This window comes from Camelus dromedarius, chromosome 1 (genome assembly GCF_036321535.1).
Source record: "Camelus dromedarius isolate mCamDro1 chromosome 1, mCamDro1.pat, whole genome shotgun sequence".
NCBI lineage: Eukaryota > Metazoa > Chordata > Mammalia > Artiodactyla > Camelidae > Camelus > Camelus dromedarius.
Window position 1 is genome coordinate 22237241 of NC_087436.1, and position 21853 is coordinate 22259093.

At 39.8% G+C, this 21853-nt stretch overlaps 1 protein-coding gene across 9 annotated transcripts in view; it reads left to right on the forward strand.

The window, feature by feature from the left end:
- INPP4B (inositol polyphosphate-4-phosphatase type II B) overlaps positions 1 to 21853 on the forward strand; it is a 661544-nt gene that overhangs the window by 563817 nt on the left and 75874 nt on the right. For all 9 annotated transcript variants that reach the window (XR_010383803.1, XM_064493334.1, XM_064493318.1 and 6 more), the window contains exons 19-21: positions 17048 to 17220; positions 18376 to 18499; positions 19572 to 19689. Coding sequence is in view for 8 of the 9 variants with exons in the window: in XM_064493334.1 (XP_064349404.1) it covers positions 17048 to 17220; positions 18376 to 18499; positions 19572 to 19689 (415 nt within the window). In the remaining variant the exon portion in view is untranslated. The remainder of the gene's footprint in view (positions 1 to 17047; positions 17221 to 18375; positions 18500 to 19571; positions 19690 to 21853) is intronic.

A 21853-nucleotide genomic window follows, 5' to 3' on the forward strand; every position in this document is an offset into this window, starting at 1 on the left:
CTTATAAAATTAAATTTGTTTTCTCAATTTGTTTTCCTGATTTTTCATTACGCACGTTTTCATCAGGAGTTTAATTATGTGAAACATCAATCTTTCATCACTTGATTAACAGTAGAACCACTTCTACATCACATTTGTAAACGATGGCTTTCTGAAGTTTTCTTACTGGAGAGGGTCTTCATCCTCTATGGTACATTCACATAGGTGGAAATTTACACTAATGTTCTTTATGTTCTACTTGATCTAACTGCCTATGGGGATTGTCTTTTCTAATAATATCAGATTTATTAATGAAGCTAGTCCAGTTCCATAACTACATAAATCAAAATGAAAGCCTGTCATAACTTATGTCATAAAGAAATAGTACACTTCAGTTTTCTTTAATTGAATATTTATTGACTATCAGCTAAGAGCCAGACACTATGCTGTGGTCTAGAAAATGAGGTAAAGAAGCAGAATCCGTATTAGTGACTTGTTCTGTCCATTAATGGGTTTTCAGGCATAATACTTTTTAACAGAAATAAAATGAAAGGATTAAGAGATTCTGAACCCTGCCACATTTTTTTCTGTTTTGATGTTCCTGGAAACTATTCATTGATGAGAACAAAGTTCCAGAATATTTGAAATTATGCATTTTTTCATATTTTGCATTTTTTCAGAAGACTGTATCTGTGCAATCAAAGTTTCAATTTAGAAAGTAAAAATATTTAGAAGATAAATCATCTGTAAGATTAGATGAATCACTTTTATTTGAATGTAGAACATTGTTTGGATATAGTCTAAAACCAGATGGAAGTTGCTGCCAACGTAGGCTTCACAACTAGATTGGTTTTGTGGATGGTTAGGGTCAAATTACAACACAGTGCCCTCCAGTTGATTTTATTATTTCTGTTTTATTATCCATATTTATTTTATTCATTCTTTTTTGTATTATAAACATTTTTAGGAGATAGGATACTATTTAAATGTATAAAATAAAATATATACTGTGGTCTGGAAATTATTTAATATAGTATTGTCAAAGAATTTTAAAGTTAAAACTTCTGCTAACATTTTATGTGTTAGACAGTTGTATATAGAATGCATATTTCAGCAAGAGTATTGGTGCATAAAAAAGGATGCTTCACAGACATAAATAGATGTCTTACAAGTGAATCTGTGCTCAAGTATATTAAAATATATTATGGATGTTACTGCATAGAGTGGAATTGATTAGCTCAATCAATTATTTAATAAAACTTTAATCTTCCTCTTAAGTTAGGGAAGAAGCACTTTCTGTCTCTACCCTGAATTTTGTCACATAAAACAATGCAGCAGAGAGATGAACAGTGGCTTTTAGAACTAATGTGATGCAAAAAAATCAAACGTCATGTGTTTACCTATAGTTGCCCTCAAAATGTTTCAGATCAAAATATTTGAGATATGCATTCATTAGTGATGTGTGCCTCAACTTACCTGTATTTTAAAATTTTGTTAGGAAAAAAGCATTTTAGAAATTTGAGAAGAAAAATAAATAGGATCACACACGATTTTCGTTTTCTCTCAATCGTTTTGAACATGTCCGATGTTTACACACAAACACACACACGCATGCACACACACACTGTAACCAAACTGGACTACACACTATAAATACAGATGTACCTCTTGATACCCTGTGATGTCGTTACATTATGGATATTTCCTGATAAACTTCCTCTGGAAATGAGATTATAATGACTGTAAACTAATTCTTCACTATTTTAGATATTTACCCATTATAATAATGCTGCAATTAACATGTAAGCGTGTTTGAATATTTAAATCTTTAAGTACATCTCAGAAATGTTCCCCTAAGTTAAATTGCTGCAAGTGGAATTATTTTATAAGGAAGAGTTACTCCTTCTCTCCCAGATATTTACTTACACAATTACTTGTTTACATCAGTGCAGGCTTGTGAATGCTTATTTTATTCTTTTGGTTTATAAATCAATACTATTATTTATTTTAGGCTCAGAGTATTCTAGAGTTAGTTCGGTTGTGTGCAAGTTAGGTGGGGAGCACTTTCAGTGGCCTTTTGCTAGCGTCCCCTGCACAGGCAATTAACTCTTACACTTACTTACTTTTTCACTCACTCCCTTACTCTCTGGTACCATGAGGGACTTACTCTAGACTCATCTGTATTTCCCCTGCCGCATCTCTCAGTTCAGCTATTTGCAAAGGAACCCTGGTTTCTTTTCTTGGAAAATAGCATTTAGAAACCAACATTTGGGTAGGTAGGAACATTTGGATGTTTCTTTAGAGTAGTGGGTACTCTCACCAGCAATACCTACATGCACTTTTTTAACTTCCCAGCCTTAAATATTTTCACTGATTTCATGCCATCTTGGATGAAGAAAATATCATATTGTCATTTCTGATTACTTGTGGCTTGATATTCTATAACAACACTATATTTCAAAAAACTATGTTTGATAATAAAATTCATGTCTTCAGTAGCACCAAATGTATCTCCAGCCCACAGCTCGGGTGGAAAAGTCATTACATTCTTCTCTTTTTACAGTTAATTAATAAATTGATTCAGTGAGTGATTTGAGTCATCTAGTTTATTGCTGTGTATGATGTGTTAAATATTAATAGGCGTTTGTGGCCACATCGTTTATTAGTGAATAGTTTCCTCGCGTTTGATTAGTTGTTTCCTCGCGTTTGATTAGTTTTTTCCTTTTAATTAAGTTCTGCAAATATTTTTAATCAATTTAACCAGTTTTAACTAATAAAATAATTATAATCAATATCTGATCGATTAATCAATTGAATCAAATTTTGTTCATGTACTTTTGACTATTGTGTTTTACACTGAGATACATTTTGAAATCTCATAGTTAACCATATGACAGTTTTTCTTTCTTCGTATTTTGTTTACTTTTTAGCCATAATTTGTGTTTCTTAGTTGGTTAAACAGATGGTCTTGTGAATTGTTGCTACGTTTATTCATTTTTTTATGTTCCTCTATAACCTGCAGATATTTCTCTCTTCAAGTTGCAGATTTTTCTTTCTACAGTGTATCAATTTAATAATGTTTTAAACCTGTAGTTTTGAAGATTTTTTTGTTTGTTTTACAGCCAGGATTTTATAATATACCTTCCTCACGTCATAAATTCCTTTCTGGGATTACTACAAATAGTGCTGAGAGAAGTATAACTTTCTTTACTGCTCTGAACACAAATAATAGGATAACTGTTCCAAACTTCTATGACCTGTGTACATTTGTATACTTTTTTAATGAAAAGAATTATCCTTTACTTTGTACACTTAGGCATACTTATAAGCATCTACTGGACGAGTAGTACCACATGCCTTCAATTTCATAATAAATTGAGGACTTGGGGATAAAACCAGTGAATTTAGAATCTTAGATTTTTGATGTGCCCTTAAGGATTATGTAATTAAACCTCCTAAATTATGTTAAGTTTGCCTGCAATATCTCTGCCAATTTTCACCTAGCCTATGATACTCACCTCCACTAGTAGGAAACCCATTTTTATTTTCTAGTGTGACGTACTCCAGATGTCGATCTAAATATCTTTTCTTTCATTTTACCCACTAGACCAGATCTAATCCTTTGCAACAAACAGAACAAATTCAGTTTCCTTTTTTCACACGATTTCCTAAGGTATCTGAAAGCAGCCGTCATGTCCCTTTTGAATTGCCACTTTGAGGGTCATTTTCCAATAATACAGCATCCAGTGCAGAGTAACACAGGAGGACCATCTCTCCACTTTTAGGTACTATTTTATTAATGATGTCTAAGTTTATATTAGCTCTTTTGACAGCCACATTTTACTAATAACTCTATTGAAATCCGTAAACCTTGCTAAATTTGCCCTATCCTTCAGGCTTCTCAAGATTCAAGTAATGTTTAAGCACCACTATATGCTAGACATTGTGAAATATGAGGGGCATAAGGAGATTAAGACATGGTCTATCTCAGTTCTACCAAAGGGATTGATGTCTATACCCATGACTGCACCATAATACACTTTTGAGTACACTCTGATAAATACCTGTTTCTTTCATCCGTCAAACTGACCGCCCTGCTGAGGTTTATTTTATTCAATTCTTATCAGCATTTCCTGTCCACTCACAGGAATAATAGATAAAAATGATGGAGAAGCAGAGAGAAATGTAGGTCCTTGAGGCACATTACTAAAAAGAACTGTGTGCATTGAAATACACTTGTTAATCACTACCCTTTGGGGATGCGTGTTCAACTGGCTGTATGTGGACCCATTCACGTTATTGCATCTCCTGTATTTCTCTCTTTCAAAAGGGTGTCATGAAATGCCCTGTGAAAGGCCAGATACCATATTTCATTGGTTATTTTTTTCTAATCTACCCAGCCGTAAACCCTGTCAAAAAGGATGAAGTTCCTGTGACATAATTTTCCCTAATGAGCCCAGTCTGGCTTCAGGTCAGCTTGGCTTCCTCATACATGCAGATCGCAAAATTAGTTCCCTGGCCATTGGTTAGAGTTTCATGTTCCTTGATACTCACGTTCTTTCCCAATTCCTAGCTTTCTTTTAACTTGCAGGCACATTCCTTTGGGGATCTGAGAATTTCCTTTTTCCCCCCTACATCTTTTATTTTATCTCTGGCTGCCTCCAGCTGACACAATTGTCTAGTAACTACCAAGAATTTATCAGTAATTTATCACCCATTACCCATGATTTGCTATGCCCAAGATTAGTCATCTGAAAAATTTACTTTATTCTCCAAATAGAGGCAAATCCAAGGTTTTAGCAAATCACATTTTTTAGCAAATCTTTTCCCCATCTTTTATGTTTGGTTGGCCAGAGTAGCTATCTACTGAATACACGTGAAATAATTAATGACTAGATCAGTTAATTAATTGACACAATTAAATATACATAAGAATTCATGGCATTAAGCCTTATGGAAGAGACGCACTAAATATATGGAAAACAAAGAGGAAGAGACTTTCATTCAGTTGTTAGATATTTTTTGAGCATCTACCCTGTCCCAGGCACTATATCTAGAAACATATCCAGTCATTGCCCTATTCTTGCAGCCTGGTGGGTGAGCAAGTTGTCCTTAAAAGGAGATACACAGAGATTTTTTTCCCAAAGAATAGCCTCTACAAGACAGAGATGGTAGAATAGGAAGTATATATCTGGGACTCATCAGCAGGTAGATAGATTAAATGGGATAAAATGAAAAGAGAAAGATGAGGAGAAGATGAGCGGAGTGTCTAATGCAGAGCCCTGGGGCATGGAGATGGCCTTCAGCTGAGGAGTAGGAAGCACCAAAGAATGAAAATGAAATGCAACTTGGATACCAAACAAGGGTATCAAAAGAGAGGAAATAGTCACATTAATAGTTAACACTGACTGCACTCACTCTGAGTGGCAAGCACTTTGCTAAGCTTTGTCTCCGCCTCCCTTCCTCCTCACAGTGAGCTTGTAAGGGAGCTTCTGTTTCTCTCCCCATGTTCTAGGTGAGGAAGTTAAGCACTGCTTCTCAGACCCCAGAGCTGCTGGACATCTGAGCAAGGATTCAAATCCAGGCAGAATGATTCTGATTCAATCTGTCAAAAAGAACTGGGTCTTCAGAATAACTTTTGGAAAAGGAATGCTTTTATTTTGAGAGCAGTTTTGCACATGGATTCACTTGCCTTTATGTTTGCTCTTAATATCTTAATGAACTGCTTTTCAGATAGTCATAGCTAATGCTTCACTTGTTTGTTACAAAGTTTCCCCTTATCTTATAAGGCCCTAAGTTCCCAGACCCCCACCTGCCTCTTCAGGGTGCCTTGCCATCTCCTACCTCCCCCTGATTAATCCTTCCTGAACCAGCCGCACTGGATTCTTTTGAGAGCTCCCCCTCATACTTACCATGCAGGGCTTTCAAAGGTCTGCGCATCTCTACCTTCCTTCCACAGGCTCAGACTTCACATCCCCTGAGGCACCTTCTCTGATCCTTCACAGCAGGGCTGACTTTATGAGCGTGGGACCCGTGCAGGTGCACAGAGTTCCTCACTCTGCAGGGCCCTGTGCTCTGGGTTTAATGCTCTACAGTCACCACCTGCCTTTTGTTGTAGATAAAGTCCAACAGAGCAAAGAAGGCTGGGCCTGGAACTTGGAGACTTGGTTCACCTGCAGTTCTGCCTCCCAAGTTCTACAGTGCCTGCCCAGCATCCCCATCCTTGTGCTGGCCCAAGACCACCTCCCCTTCCCCCTCTCATGTACCAGGAGGCCTGGGCGTGGGTGCTGGAGAGCCGGGCTCAGGCTGGTTGCCTCTGAAGCTCTCTGCATGCACACATCCCATGGACTATGACATGAAAGAGTAAATAGAAATCACCATGATAGGTTAAGAGAGATTAACTCTGTGGAAGAAAGACAAAGCTTGTCTGTGGCTTTTTGAACAGAATTCTTACATTTTTATTTTTCACTGGATTCTACAAATTAGGTAATGATGCTCTGCAAGGGTTGCAAGTACAGAAGCCCACAGACATCATGCTGGGAAACATGACTGAGTCGGGTGAAATTGCGTGGACACTGGGGCAATCTAGAAAGTATATCCCTTCAAAAGAGGGCCACCACTCAGCTCTATTAGTCATTTCCATAGGGAACTTTGGACCTAAAGTTACTGTAACTTCTACTTTTTTCTAGTGAATCTGAATTTTATATAAAAAAAATCTCAATTTTTAAAATGTTGACCATTGATTTTTTTTAATTATTACAATGTGTGGAAGGCCAAATAAAATATATTTGCGGGCCAAAGGATGCTGTTTGTGGGCCAGGAGTTTGCAGCCTCTGTATCTCTAATGTATTGGAAATGCTGTTTGAAATTGTGATCTCCCCTACTGGACTTGGCTCTGTGAGAAGATAGGCCAAGTATTTTTCATTTGCTCTTGAATCTCCAGAATCCCTGACATAATTCTTGGCAAGTAGTCGGGGCCAATATTGTGGAGTAAAGGCCTAGTCACTTTGATCTACAACTGCTACACGACAAGAAACGCTTAGTCAGGCTTTCTTGTTATTATCAAGTGACTATCTTCAGCATATGTGCATTTTTATGCATACATGCCTGATAATCATTATATCCTCAGAACTTGCTCTTAACATTGGACAGTCATTTCAGTGGTTTTTATACTGTGTAGCAAGTCTGTTTTATTTTTTAAAGTGCAAAGATGCAAGCACAAAGCATTATTTTCATCAAAAGGCTTATATAGCCCTGTAGGAGTCCATGAATTTCTACACATGAATGTTTAGAATTTCATTGGGAAAGAAACACCAATGAATGAGGCTCTTCTAAACTCAGGTTAGGTCAACAGGGGAAACAACTTTTAAAGTACACGTACAGGTTAAAGAAGAACTTGGTAAAAAAATAAAAGATAACAGATATTTTTATTATAAACTTAGAGTTCTAATAATAATGATACATTATGACATTTTTGAACATTTAGCCTTATCAGAAACTAATGTTTCCCTAAAAAATTGTGCAGTGAATTATGATGTAACAAAATAACATGTGACTCAGAGCCAGGGTAATTGGCAAGTCCACTTATTTAGCTACATGGCCTTTGGCAGATCACTTAAATTCTCTGGACCTCACTTCCTTTGTTGGTAAAATAAAGATCATCTGCAAATTTGTAAGATCTCTTCCAGCTCTAAAGTTTTATAATGATAAGGATGTTGCATTATTTTTAAATTGATTTAATTTTTTTCTTTTAAGTCATTCAGAATATTTTAGTTGATCATCTACTATGTGCCAGGCAGTATTCCAGACCCGGGGGTACAACAATGAATGAAACAGACAAAACACCTGACATCCTAAAGTTTATATTCTTTTTATGTCTCTTGACATAAAAAAATAACAAAAATAGGGCATTACATGATATGTTAATGGTGATAAATGCTGTGGAAAAATAGAGCGCAAAGTAAAAGTGTTTGGGGATATTGTTGAAGTTTAGTAGTGTGGTCAGTGTAGGCTTCATTGAGAAATTGATGTTTGAGCAAAGACACAAGGAGATAAGTTGCTGAGCCATGTGGATGCCTGCGGTAAGGCTATATGGGGCATTGGAAACAGCTAGTGCAGAAGCCTTGATGCAAAAGTGATTCTGCTGTAATCAGGAAACAGCAAGGAAGCTGATTTGGTTTGAATAAAGTGAAGGAGAGAGAGTAGAAGATGCATTTAAAGAGGTAACTTGGGGGAAGACTCATGTGGGGTCTTTATATTGACTTTGGCTGTTACTCGGAAAAAATCGAGAAGCAATTGTAAGGTTATGGGCAGTGGATTACCCTGATTTGACTTTGATTTTAACACCCAGGCTGTTATGTTGAGATTAGCCCGTAGATGGAAGGAGGAGAAGCAGGTGTAGACCAGTTAGAGAGCTAGTGTCATTCTCTAGGTGAGACATGGTGGTGGCCTGGACTAAGAAGGTGTCAGTGGAGACAATGAAAAGTTGATACTTTGAAAGTGGTGCCGACAGAGTTTTCTGATGGTTTGACTGGGAGAGTGAGAGAAAGGGAGGTGTCAAGGATGACTTGACAGTTTTTGACCCAGGCAGCTGGAAGGATGGGGTGGCCATGTACTGGTCGGGGAAGACTCGAGATAGAATAGTTTTTGTGGTCCGGAAGAGGAGCTCACTTGGAACATGTTAGGTTTACGTGGAAATATCAAGTGTGCAGTTAGATATAAGAATCTGAAATTCAGGAGAGAAAGAGGTTCAGGTTAATGATCTAAATTTGGGAATTGTCAACATATAGATGGTACTTAAAGCCATGAAGCTGAATAATGTCAGCAAAGAACTGAGTCTTCAGAGAAAAGGGAAATGACCTACAGATTACAAATGGGGACATCCTGATAATAACAAGTGGAGGAACTGGCATCAGAGTTGAATAAGGAATGGCTAGTGACCATGTATGACAGCCTGAGATCCAGGGTTAGGAAGTATTCCATGAGGGAGTGATCAGCATGCCCGGTGCTGCTGATAGGTCAAGTGAAACGAGGACGGAGAAGTGACTTTGGACTTAGCCGTGTGGAAGCCATCGGGGACACTGATGAGAGCAGCTTTACTAGAGCAGATAGGGACTAAAGCCCCAGTGGGGTGCGGTAGGAGGAACAGGAAGAGGAGGAGCTAGAGACAGCACGTAGGGAAAACTCTGAGGATTTTCATCATGAAAGCAAGCAGAAAAATAGGGTGGAAGCTACAGAGGGAAGTAGGGTCAAGAATGGGTTGGTTTTTAAAGATGGGGAGATAATTAGATCAGTGTGTATGCTAATGGGAATGATCTGGTAACCAGGGAAGTGTTAATAATGTCGGAGGCAGGGAGGAGAATTGCTTGACTAAAACTCTTACGTAGTGAGAAGGGGTGAGATCTGGTGTCCAGATAGAGGAGCTGGTCTTAACTAGAGAACAAATAGTTCATCCTCCGAAATAGAATAGAAGGAAAAGTGTAAGAAATAAATGCTGGTAAGTGGACAGATATTGGGTACCATGTGCAAATTATGTTTGTTTCAACTATTTTAAAGATAGTAGCTAACAGTTTGGGGTTGCTTAATCTGGGCTAAAAGTTGTTTCTAAAATACTGCCTTTATTATTTCATTCTTGCAACAATCATAGGAGTAACTCTACACGTTTAACAGACAAAGAAGTGGAGGGTTGAAGTTAGCTGTGCACTTTCACGCCTAGTCCAGTGGCAAAGCCTGGATTCCAGCCCTGGGGTCTGAGTGGAGAGCCTGTCCCTCTCACCCAGCTTGCGGCACTGCTGTTCTTTCCAGGAAAAAAACATCTCTAATCTTAACTCTGTGCAGATAATTTTTTGCTATCATGCTTTTAACGAAATGTTAAGTTTTATCAGTCACAAATTGGCGATATTATGAGATAACTTCATGAAAATCAATCCCCTTGGTGTCTCTTAAAGGTTTACTGTGGAAACGTACCTTTTGCAAAAACTGAGAATTGCCACGTATTCATAGTTACAACTGAAAAGTTACTTAGCATTCTCATAAATCTGATGATATTCACACCTACAGGGAAACTGAGATGGACAAAGAAAAAAGATTCAGATCTCCCACGTGGGAACTTTGGGGCTTATAATTATTGAAAAGAATGAGAAATGGTACTGTTCACATTATGTTTGGTCACTTGCCTACCTACTCAGCACTTGTAAGTTAAATTTATTTATGTGAGGCTTTGTTGTAGTTGTAGAAATAATTTTTTTAAAGGGTGCACTATATTGAACTTTTCTAGGAAACTACTGCACTCTCCTAGTTCACTTCAGGATAGAAATGTATCTCCTCTTCTGGCCTCTGGATGTCTGTGCTCTGATCAGGCTTCAATCAACTCAAATTCATCACTTTTCTCAATTTTAGAAACTGGGCCAAATTTAAATGACAAGAGCTCTGTGATGCAGATGTATTGGCGATTTCAGGTTGACCAGTGACCTATGAGCCACGCACTTAGTCTTCAGTGCTCAGCGTATTTATAGGTCAGAGTCCTGAGGTTACAGTTCTTTTGAAGCCAAAAGACAAAATAAGCCCGATGAATATGAGTATGAGGCTCTTCCCTGCCCAGCATAACCGTGGTCCAAAACTTTTGTGCTACAACCTATTTGATGAATGGATTTAGTTCCTGGAAACTGTCTTAGCAGAATTTACTTAAGGCTTTCAGCTTTGTGCTTTGAAATGAGAAGTTTAACCAGGATATCAGTTGATGCATTTCCTTTGCTATTTTTCTGAGAGCAGGACTGGAAGGTTTTAGGACACTGCTCTCCACCTGGCAGGACTTAAACAAGGTTCCTTTGACATGAGAAGAAGTTGCCTTTGTTCTTCTCCTAACAGTTCGCCTGGAGTTGAGCAGTGCACTCATTTCGCGTACATCCGGAAGGTGCCAAGATTGTCACGTACCTTGGATCATAGTCCCCTGGGCACCAGGATGATCACATTTGAACATACAGGAGTGTCCTTTGTGTGAACACCCTTGGGGCCTTTAAGACTGCTCTTAGGTAGAGGCAAAGGAAGGTACAGCATTCATTTGTGACCTGCCTCCCTGCCGTAAACCTTGCCGTCCCTGATACCCATTATTTCTAGATTTGGCTCTGCTGCTTAACTGTGGGCTCTCTGCTCACTCACATGCTGCACCTTCCTGTTTCTCTCCCCAGTGCTACATACTCAGCCCTATGCCTGCTGTGGTGACTGCCCACCTGGTTTTCCACTGGTTTTTCCCATAGCTTCAGACTCAACATTTATTTCCCCTTTACTCCTGCCTTTTCCAAGTCCTTGAGTCATCTAGTCCCTTCCCTCTCCCCTCCAGTCCCCCTTCTGACCTCCTCACAGCTTCTCTTCACGGCACTCAGCCTCATCACACCAAACATCGCTCCCAGATTCTGTTCCTGCAAAGGCTCGCTCGATGGGGATGTTCACTCCCCACACACCTTGCAGCTTCGCTGAACTCCCTCTGCACGGGCCTTCCTTCAGGTGTTCAGTGAACCACACAGCCGTGAATGAATATGATCTTCTCACCGGAGATGCAATCTCTTGCCTCTAAACTGTTCACCCCCGGAGGTGTTTTGTCACCGTCCCAACTTTTATAGCAATGATCTTACCCTCCTTATATTATAGGTATTACTTTACACCTCTTATTTTCTCTTCTATATTTTAAGCTTCTTGAGGGTAGGGGCCATGAGTTTTAATATGAGTATCACCCATAGGACCTCACATCTCAGGTTCTGTGTGGCTAACAAGTGAGTATGCAGTCAGCCCTGCACATCCGCAGGTTTCACATCCACCGTTGGTTGAATCCCCAGATGTGGAACCTTCAGATAGGGAGAGATGGCTGTACTGTACCATTTTATAGAAGAGACTTGAGCATCTGTGGATGTTGGTTTTCACAAGGGGTCCTGGAACCAATTCTCCATGGATACCAAAGAACAACTATATTTCTTATGATGGCAATGAAAGAAGATGGAAATTGATATAAGGAAGACAGGTTAGCATTTGCTGAAGAAAGACAAATGCAGATTTTTAAAAAGTCCTGGACCAGAGCAAGGAGATGGATCATAAAGATGGGTGAGGAGTTGGGAGGACTTGAGAGTGGACATTCTGAGTGGCTGTGGGAGTCATTCTAGGCAGCCCAGCCTCAGAATGTGCTTTTTTCCCTCTTGCTTACTCATTTGTTGTCTGGATCAGCCTCCTTTCTGTGTCCTCTATCCCTGGGACATGGCTGATACTTGGAGGCCTCCTGTGGCCTGGTGTCTAGGGTCTAGGAGATGTGACTGGGGTCTAGGGTCTATGACTAGGGTCTAGGGTCTGTGACCGAAGTTGGCCGTGTGTATCATACGAAGGAGTCGATCTGTAAGGTAGCTGGAGAGGAAGCCTTATCACTAGTTGACCCTCCAAGTGCTGATGTCCACATTGTAAAATTGTACCCAAAAGACAGAGGGGCACGTAGGTAGCCATATGTAAGTTGATGTAGGGTGGAGGGTCTTCAAAACCAACCAGGACTCTATGGGCAGGACGTGATGGCCCCACTCCCAGCCCCCAGCCTTGAGTCCACTGCTAGTTCTGTACTACCTGAGGTCCGAGCATCGTATAGAAGCCCTGCCAGCCCTGGGACTGGTCTCTGCTCCTCTCACCATCCTGGAAATGGTATCCTCCTCCTTAAAGACCATTCTGATTGTTCAGCTTCACAGTTCGTCATCTTCTTAACTTAGGCAGGTCCTGAGAGCTGGGCTCATTTCTTCTCTTATCTCTTTGCATAAAGTTTCATGGGCATGCAAGCCTTCAGCTTTTCTTTTTCTTTTTTTCCCTATGTCTGAAAAGTTGTGATAACAGAAATAACAATGGCTACAAGCTTCTGTGAAGTTAATTATTTTAAATGAGCAAAGGAGACCAAGCACCTAAGAAGAAAATGGCTCAGAAATTGGAAAGAAAGCATTATGCTCTGCTCCAGTTGGTTGGTGTTTGGCTCTTTTATTTCCCTCCTGAGCCACATAAGAGACGTTGAGCTCAGAGGACGTGAACATCCTGTACAGGAAATAGATGGTGTGTGGAGGAGGTGAGGGGGGCGCCGGCAGCCGCTCTCTGAATCCCTCAGTGAACTCACTTGAATACGTTAGAGAAGTGAGTCTAGGGCTGGAAAACAGGCCCTGCTTGGGTGGCTTCCAGCGCTCGTCACAAAGCTCAGGAAAAGCTCAGCTAAGCCGCACGCATTTCACGCTTTCCTGAGGAAAGACTCTGCTTGTTGGTCTCAGGGTTAAGGCGTTCTCAGCATGTTTTTATAGAGACACTAAAACATGCTCTTCGTATTTTCCTCCGTCACTGAAAAGAGCCCAAGGGGATAGAATCAACGATGTGGGCACTTAAGTGCCTGCTTGACTGTGAGCCTCTGTCAGAGGTGTTGTGGCGAGCCCTTAGCTACCAGTGTCCCTGGGTACACCAGGAGTGTGCGTGTGTGCGTGTGTGCGTGTGTGTGTGTGTGTAAAAATCTCCTTGAAACTTGAGGAACCTGAACTCACCAGAGTGGACTTGTGCACTTCCAGATTTCTTCCTTTGACTAGATAATGCAGAATGACCGCCGTCTTCCTCCCCCAGAAAATGGCTTGACCAAAAGGACAAGATAAACAGCATGGACATCGTGAAGTATGGAGAGACAGGAAGCGGAGAAGGAAGTGGCAGCGGCCTCAGGACTATCAAGAGCGGCAGCTTTTTTTTCGTTGTTGTCCCCCAAAAATATTTTTAAAGAGAAAACTAAAGCATTTGCTGTTCTACTGTGAGAGTGATTTGGGTGCTCAGTGGAGCAAAAAGGCCGCTTATGAACTGACCTGGGTCTTTCTTTGGCCCGTCACACTCCGTTGTGTCTATTTCAGAACCTGAGATTTACACTGAGCGAATATTAACCGGGAACAAAACCTGCAGTCATCGCAGTTTGCATTTGCCAGTGAGGTTTTCCTTTTTCTGCTGAACTTAAATTGTTCCTTTTCTGGAAAAAAGCATGTATTTTTAGCTTGCTCACATATGTTTCTTTATAGGAAGCTTACAACTATCTTTATGACATTTGACCTTGCTCACAAACTTGTAATTTTCTCACTCATAATTTATGTCTTCTTGCATTGTCATTTTCCTTAAATTTTAGCCATAAAAGGTATGTGCTATTATACCTGGAGACATTGGAATATTGTTAGTGTCAGGCAGTTATCTAACAATACTCCTAGGTTTAGAATATCAGTGTATTTTTTTTCCCATGTTCTCAGTTTTATTCTAGTAGGACTAGAAACCACTCTCTTTTTTAAATCTCAGTGTAATTTCTGATTAAGAATCAAATGGTCAAGTAAGTGTGATGGTAGCTTTGGAAAGGAGTAAAGAAAGTATCCTGTTGCTAATGAAGAAATGCGTGAAGATTTCTTTCTTAGAGACCCTCAAGAAAAACCATCAGCTATAATTAATTTGAGCTGTCACTTAGTGTGTTCCAAGGGAAAAATAATTAAGTTAATTGTCCATTTTCTAACTAGAAAGGACTTTATTACACTCTTGCCCAAATTATTGACCACTTGCCCCAGGGGAGTCGGATGCAAGGTGCCTAGACAACATTTGGAAACTACAAAAGTGAATTAAAAAAGTGTAAATCAGCTACCTGGAGTAAGTGAGCGCGTAGTCCTGCTTCAGCCGGTAAAGCAGCGCCACCTGCTGCACACAAGCTTTCTTTTATGTTGGAGAATTCTTAAGGAGAAACTGATCTCTGCAGAATTAAGCACAAAACAGGCTTGGTTTGCAGTCTGTTATCTTTTAAGATCTATCTCTGGGTCAATTTGTTGAAATGTTTGTTTTTCTTCTGTGTGTGTGTGTGTGTGTGTGTGTGTGTGTGCGCGCGCGCAAGAGAGCGAGAGGGTGCCATTCACTCTGAGAACAAGAATTGAGTAAGAGAGTGGGAGAAAATGGGAGATAAAAGAATGCACATGTGAAACAAAATAGAAATATCGAGTATTCCTTTGTTGTATCTACTGATGTGTCTTTGATTCTGAAAATAAGTCTGATGTACCTCCGTTCGCCCTTTCTTACATTTACTAATGACATAAAAATCAATAGTTATCCAATGCTTGTTTCAACTGAACCATTGTTCGTATTTCATCCTAGGCTGCCCACAAGTGAGTCCTTTATTAAATGATTACAGACTTAATAGGCCTTCTTTGAATTCTCTTTTCTCTAGTGTTTTTTTTTTATTCCTATCATAACACCTCATTCTACAATATTTAAAAATAATAACTCCTAATGTTCCTAATGTATTTTGCATTGTAGCATCACACAGGCATTTACATGCAGTATTAACAAGAGCCGATCTTTTTTTTAAGTTGGAATCACTAGTTATCCTTTCGCCTATTTTGGTTTGTTTCATCTAATCTATTATACCACAACATAAGATAAGTAAGTGACAGTCAAGGTGGTAAACAGTGATGGTGATTCTTTTCATCGTTCCCTCTTCCAGGGTCTTAACTGAGTACTGACCGTTCACATCACTCACAATGACGCTTACACTTCCATACTGACAAGGTCAAATCATTTCAGATCTTGACTCGTAATTAACTTTTCAGCGTGCACTCATTTCTATCAAAGCGTATTTGTATTTGTTATACTACTGTTCATTTATTTTTACATTAATGGAATATCACACAGTCTGGAATTTATAATATTTGGCGTTTGTCAGGGCTTTGATTTCCAAATAAACTGAAATAGAATATAACTTGTTTCTATATCATATGCCAAAGCCATAATTGTATAATTGAAACATGTTAAATATCTAGACATACAAAAAGCACAGATGGTTTCAATTCTGTATCTCAATTTGAAGGAAAGCTACTCATATTCCGAATCCTGTCCAAAACTTGATTTTCTTATACTTGTCTGTAGCTTAAAAGATTTTTGCTGTATTTATTGTCTCTTTACTCATTCAATTAAAAACTGATTGAATATCTGCTGTATGTAAGACACTGCGTGAGGTACTGGAGATACAGTGATTTCAACAGGAATTCCTTGTGCTCAGTGAGCTTCCTTTCTTGCAGAGCAGTGTGTGGACAGTTCTAGAGCAGTAAGAGCTAGGAGCTGTGAGCACAAAAGAACGTGAGCTCGACCCCAACTTTAGTAAATGCGGGGAGGAGACAGGGTCAGGGAGGAAATGAAGACTTCCTGGAAGACAGAAATCCTTCATGGAGCCTGCAGAGAAGATACAGTGTTTGTCAGGAAGAGAAGGAGAGGAAGGGGCTCCGGGACTGGTGATAGGATTTGCAAAGACACTGAGATGAGAGAGCAGAATGGTTCTGGGGAAATCCGTGCTGTTCAGTCCTCCTGGGACTCAAGGCTGCCAGTGAAGAAGTCCTGAGAGATGAGACCATGCAAGTAGGCAGAGGTCAGATAATGAAGGATCTTTCATGCTTTTGGACTTCGTTCTGAATGCTTTGGTGTTTTTAAAATAATTTAAGTAAGGAAGCAAGGGCATGAGTGATGGGATGGGGTCCAAACTGATTAGAAAGCTCCCTGTAGCCACTCTGTTGAGACTGGAGGCGGGGGTAAGGGGATTCAGTTATGGAGCGGAATAGAAGGTGGTCCAAGGGAGATGGATAAACGCTGATGGGAGAGGGCAAGGGGAAGATGAGTGTATGGTGGTTTACTACGGTGGTAGAACGAATTTAATGACCCAGTAAGTGTGAAGACTATAGAAGAAGTCCAGGGGAACTTGTTTCCAGCATGGGAAGTGTTGGGTGGTGCCATCCACTAAGATACAGGCAGTGCAGAGATTAGAGATGAGCAGAGAGGAGGGAGGAGTTCTACTCTAAATGAGTTAAATACACCAAGTGGAGAGATCCAGTGGGTGGCTGATTATAGACACCTGGAGTTCAGAGGAGAACTCTGAATCAGAGATGTCCAAATCTAACCTTTGTGACTCCTTAATAATGTGTAAAATTTTGCTGAAAAAGAATAGTGAATTGGTTCTATCCTCCAAGACCTTCCTTCATCTGTCCTGCTCTTCTCATGCCCCCTTCCTCCCCTGCAGAGGACTGGTATGAACAGTTGTATCCCCTCATCCTCACCCTGAAGGACTGCATGGGAGAGGTGGTGAATCGAGCCAAGCAGTCCCTGACGTTCGTGCTCCTTCAGGAGCTGGCGTATAGCCTGCCCCAGTATTTGGTGCTGACGCTGAGAAGAGACGTCGTCTTCAGCCAAGCAGTAGGTGCCTCTTCTTCTTGTGAGTCCAGCACAGTGATGGGTTGTCAGATAGCATCCTTGGTCAGGATAGAGGTCTTCTTTTGGTAGTGTTTTTTTGTTTTTTTTTTAAGGGATCCTTTTCTTAAAGTTTCGGTACCTAGCTTTTCTTATAATAAATAGGAGCCAGTTAATGAGAACTTAAGTATTTATTTCTGCAAAGAGGTGGCCAAGTCTCTGAAGTGTCCATTCGGTTTCACAGGGCAGAGGGTCTGTGAAGGATGTGGTCCTCTGTCCTGTCCTTGTATTGTGCCTGGGGGTCTCTGCACCGGGCAGGGTGCAGATGGGAAAGGGTGGCTGCCTTGCACTGCAGATGGCAGCTGGGACCGACTGGCAAAAGGGATCTGTTTGCAGTCTCCATTTGTACAGCTCCTCACGAATCCCAGGACAGGGCCTCATAATGATCTGTTGTTTTGTTGTTTAGAAAACAAGTTTTCTGGGCAGTAAGGCTTGAATGGGAGGTCTGACAGGACCACCTTCTTTGCCTACCCACACCCAACCCTAGCCCATGGCACCAAGGCTGGCCTCCATCATGAAGGCTGTGCTCTTTCTCCCCTTCTGCCTCCACCCATGATTGAGTTTTATAGACAGTCACATGGAGGGAGAGAGACAGAAGCCTATCTTCCGAAACATGGCAGGCAACAGGAATATTTTAACCAAACTGTTCTGGCCCCCGACTGTTTCATGGATGTTCCAGTGACAAATGGAGCTGACAGTGCATCAGACAAGATGCTCTGTCCTGTACACATTTCTCCACTGTGTCCCTTCAATGACCCTGTGAAATGAGGACTTTTGTCTCTATTCTACAGGTACAAGAAAATAATAAGAAGAAAAAGATTTGGGAGTGTTAAACAGCATTGTATGGTTTTGCTGCTTAGAAGTGGTAGGGACAGGATTTGCAGCTTCCAGAATCCACAGTCTTTCCCCTTTCACAATGCTGCCTTTCCCAAGCCGAACTCCATCAAAGGCAGTCTGTAGGTTTCAAAGGGGATAAAAAGATTTCTACTTTTGTTACGCATACTGGAAAAATTTCTAATTAAATCTGTGGTGCCTCAAAAGCCTTAACTATTTTTCAATTAAAGTTTGCTGACTCCAGAAATTTCATTTTTTTTTTTTCAGCTTGCTGGATTAGTCTGTGGTTTTATCATCAAATTGCACACGAGTTTGCATGACCCTGGCTTCCTAGAGCAGCTTCACACGGTGGGGTTGCTAGTACAGTACGAAGGCCTGCTAAGTACATACAGTGAGTATTGCTTTAGTCCACGTTAAAATGATAATTTCCTATTCATAAAGATACCGGAAGCATAGATTCTTCAGTTCGTCATAAAAATGAGAAGTAACCCTCCCTTGCATCAAGCGTTAGAGAAAGAATGTAACTTTCATTCTTTGTGTTCGTTCCCCTTGTAGCTGTGCTTTTACCTGCAGTATGTTTTGAAAATGGAATTAGATTATTTCACAGTGGAGTCCTGAGCAGCCGTCTGGCTTTTTAAATATAAAAGGCTTTTGCCAACGCAGCTTCAAGGACTTGATTTTTAAAGTCCCAACTCTCTAATGTCTAGAACTGCCCTATTCAGTGCATAGCTTGGTGTGGCTGTTGAGCACCTGAGATGTATCTGGTCCAAATCAATATGTTACTGGACGCACACACCAGGTTTCAAAGACTAGTGGAAAAGAGTTTTATATGAATAATTAATGAATGATTAATAATTGTATATTGTAATTGCATATATTGAATGCTATTTCAGATATATTGGGCTAAAGGAAAATAGATTATTAAAGTTAATCTCACCTTTAAAATTGTACTCCTTAAAAAAATGTGACAACCAGGAAATTTTCAATTATATATGTGACTCATATCACATTTCTGTTGTACAGGGCTGATCTAGAATCTTGCTTAATTACCTCCTTCTTTCTCAGTGTGTTGAGGTATAAAACTAGCATGAGCCTGGGTCAGTGATCTTCAGTTCAGCCGTGTCTATTATTTCTAGAAATCAAATGTCAGTCCTGCCAGTGGAAAAAGATCTGCATGATGCTTTATGTCGTGTAAGAATTAAAACTTCTCTCTAGCCTTCCAGCAAAAGGTATACCTCTTTCCTTCCCTCAAAGGGTACACAGACTGCTGGAGTCTATTGAAGTGGTTTTTATGTCACCGATGAAAACCTTCAGGCTCTGAGGGAAGGTATTCAGAATGACTTCACTGCACTGAGAAACTCATTCACTAAAATGTTAGAACGCATTCCGGCAGGGAGGTGTGGTACCCAGTGACATTTTCTTCAGATAGTGTGTTTGTAACCAGGCTCCTTTCCCTTGTTTAGGTGATGAAATTGGAATGCTAGAGGACATGGCTGTTGGCATTTCAGATTTGAAGAAAGTCGCATTTAAAATAATTGAAGCCAAATCCAATGATGTCTTGCCGGCGATCACAGGAAGGCGGTAAGTGGTATCCATTTCCTAAAGACCAAGCTTTGTGAGATATTTTTAATTAACCCCTGACAAAGGAGCCAAGGAGAATTAAGGTTTGGTTTGGACATGTTTCTTTTGTTCTTTTTTCCTTTCTGCTGAGAATTAAGTGTTGGTAACATGACTAGGGAAGACTGGGAAAAGCTCCTAGAAGTCTCACAGATGTTTGTAAATCGTGTTGCGGTGAGGTGAGTTTGGGGATGCTACCCTGTGAAATACGAGGAATTCAAAATAATAGGAGGCATGAGAAAGCCACTTTCCCTTTATTACTGTCTAATTTAAAGCCCTGGATGTTTTTACTTTTGCTGGAATCATTTGGTTAATAGTGTCATAATTCTTGAGATGACTTTATAGTAAATTCTGTTAAAAGCAGTAACATTTTAGAAAAGATGGGTTCCTATGTCAAGGGCATAGACGACCACTTTTTTCTCAATTATTTTTGACAGTTTACTCCGAGATTGATATTTCTGAGAATAGTTTTAAATAAATAGCTCTGAAGGTCAGTGTATGATGCAAAATATCAGAAATAATTAAGAATTAAGTGATGGTGTGTAGAATAGACCTCCAACAGAAGAACTGTATCCTATGGGCAAATCATTTCAATCAGAAGTCCTCCAAATTTTAACCGTTCTGGTGTTAGCACTTTTAAAGGCTACATGAGGATATTGGAAATCTCACATCACAGTGGGAAAAAAAATGAGAATTTTACTAAAGAGAGAGCCCTTTTCATGCTAGCGAGATAGAGAAGAGACTGAGTATAAAGTTCAAACTAAATTCATTTTCTTATCTATAGTAAACATAGAATTATTTAAAATTTTGTGTGAATGATGCCCAGAAACACATGGTAGAATAAAAGGTAACTGTTTCTTATACATAAAGAAAAAACACATCCTTGTAAAACTAAATATTTCATCTGCACACTAATGCTTAATTTGCAATTCACTGGGAGAAAGAGGAATAAAATTGCTCATATACACACCTAGAAAATAGTGCCACTCTGTATTCCTGTGAAAATTATTATCAAAAGTGGGAACCTGATACCTTCATCACTGTTACCAGGGGAGCTTACCAGGCCATCTGGTATACGCAGAGGGCAGGTGCTTTTCCTCAGGGAGTTCTTAGGCTACATCTAAACCCAGAAGTTTTCACACAGATGGGAGTGAAACTTCCAGAACGGGAAGGTGAGCAGCTTGGCAGACCCTCTCTCCAAAAAGCAGCATTACAATTGGACAGAATTTTCCAAAATAACCATTACAGGACTAAGAATTATATTTGTCCACAACAAATTCAGAAGCATTTATTTATGAAAAACTAGTGAACATTGGATAAGTCAGTTGGACCGTGTGGCATTTTTGCCAAGAGTTCCTCCCATCAGCCCGAGCTCTGTCAGCACAGTTTTGCCAGGGCCAAAGCAGGCCATGAAAACCAGCAGTCTCTAATGAGAGGAGGCTGATTTGATTTGAACCAGAAAAGACAAAAAAGCACATTCCTGAAAAGTTGTTAGATACAGTGGTAACTAGATAACAATTCTATTCGCAACAGCATCAGAAAGAATAACTATGTCGGACCAAATGTAACAAAATACCCTAGGAATTGTACACATAACACACAAAATGTGCCTAGAGAAATTAATAAGATCCAACAAACGGAAAGACAGTCCATGTTCACAGATTAGCATGCTCAGTATTGCTCAGACAGAGATGCTCCACAAACTGATCTGTAGACCCAATGCAATCAGTATCCAAATCCCAGTGCCTTTTTTTTTTTTTGCAGAAATTGGTAAGCTCAACCTAAAATTTGTATGGAAATGCAAAGGATCTGGAATACTAAACAACAATTTTATGGAAGAAGAAAAAAGTTGAAGGATTTTACTTATTGATTTCAAAAGTTAATATAAAACACAATAATCAAGACTGATAGTACTTGCATCAGTATGTATGTATATAGATAGATAGGTAGATAGATCAGTGGAACAAAATTTAGAGTCCAGATATAAACTATTATCCTTAAGTTCAACTGATTTTTGACAAAGGTGCCAAAGCAATTTAATGAAGAATGGAGAGTTGCTGTGACAATTAATTATTCACAGGCAAAAAGAAGAATTTAGAACATCAATTTACACCATACACAAAAATTA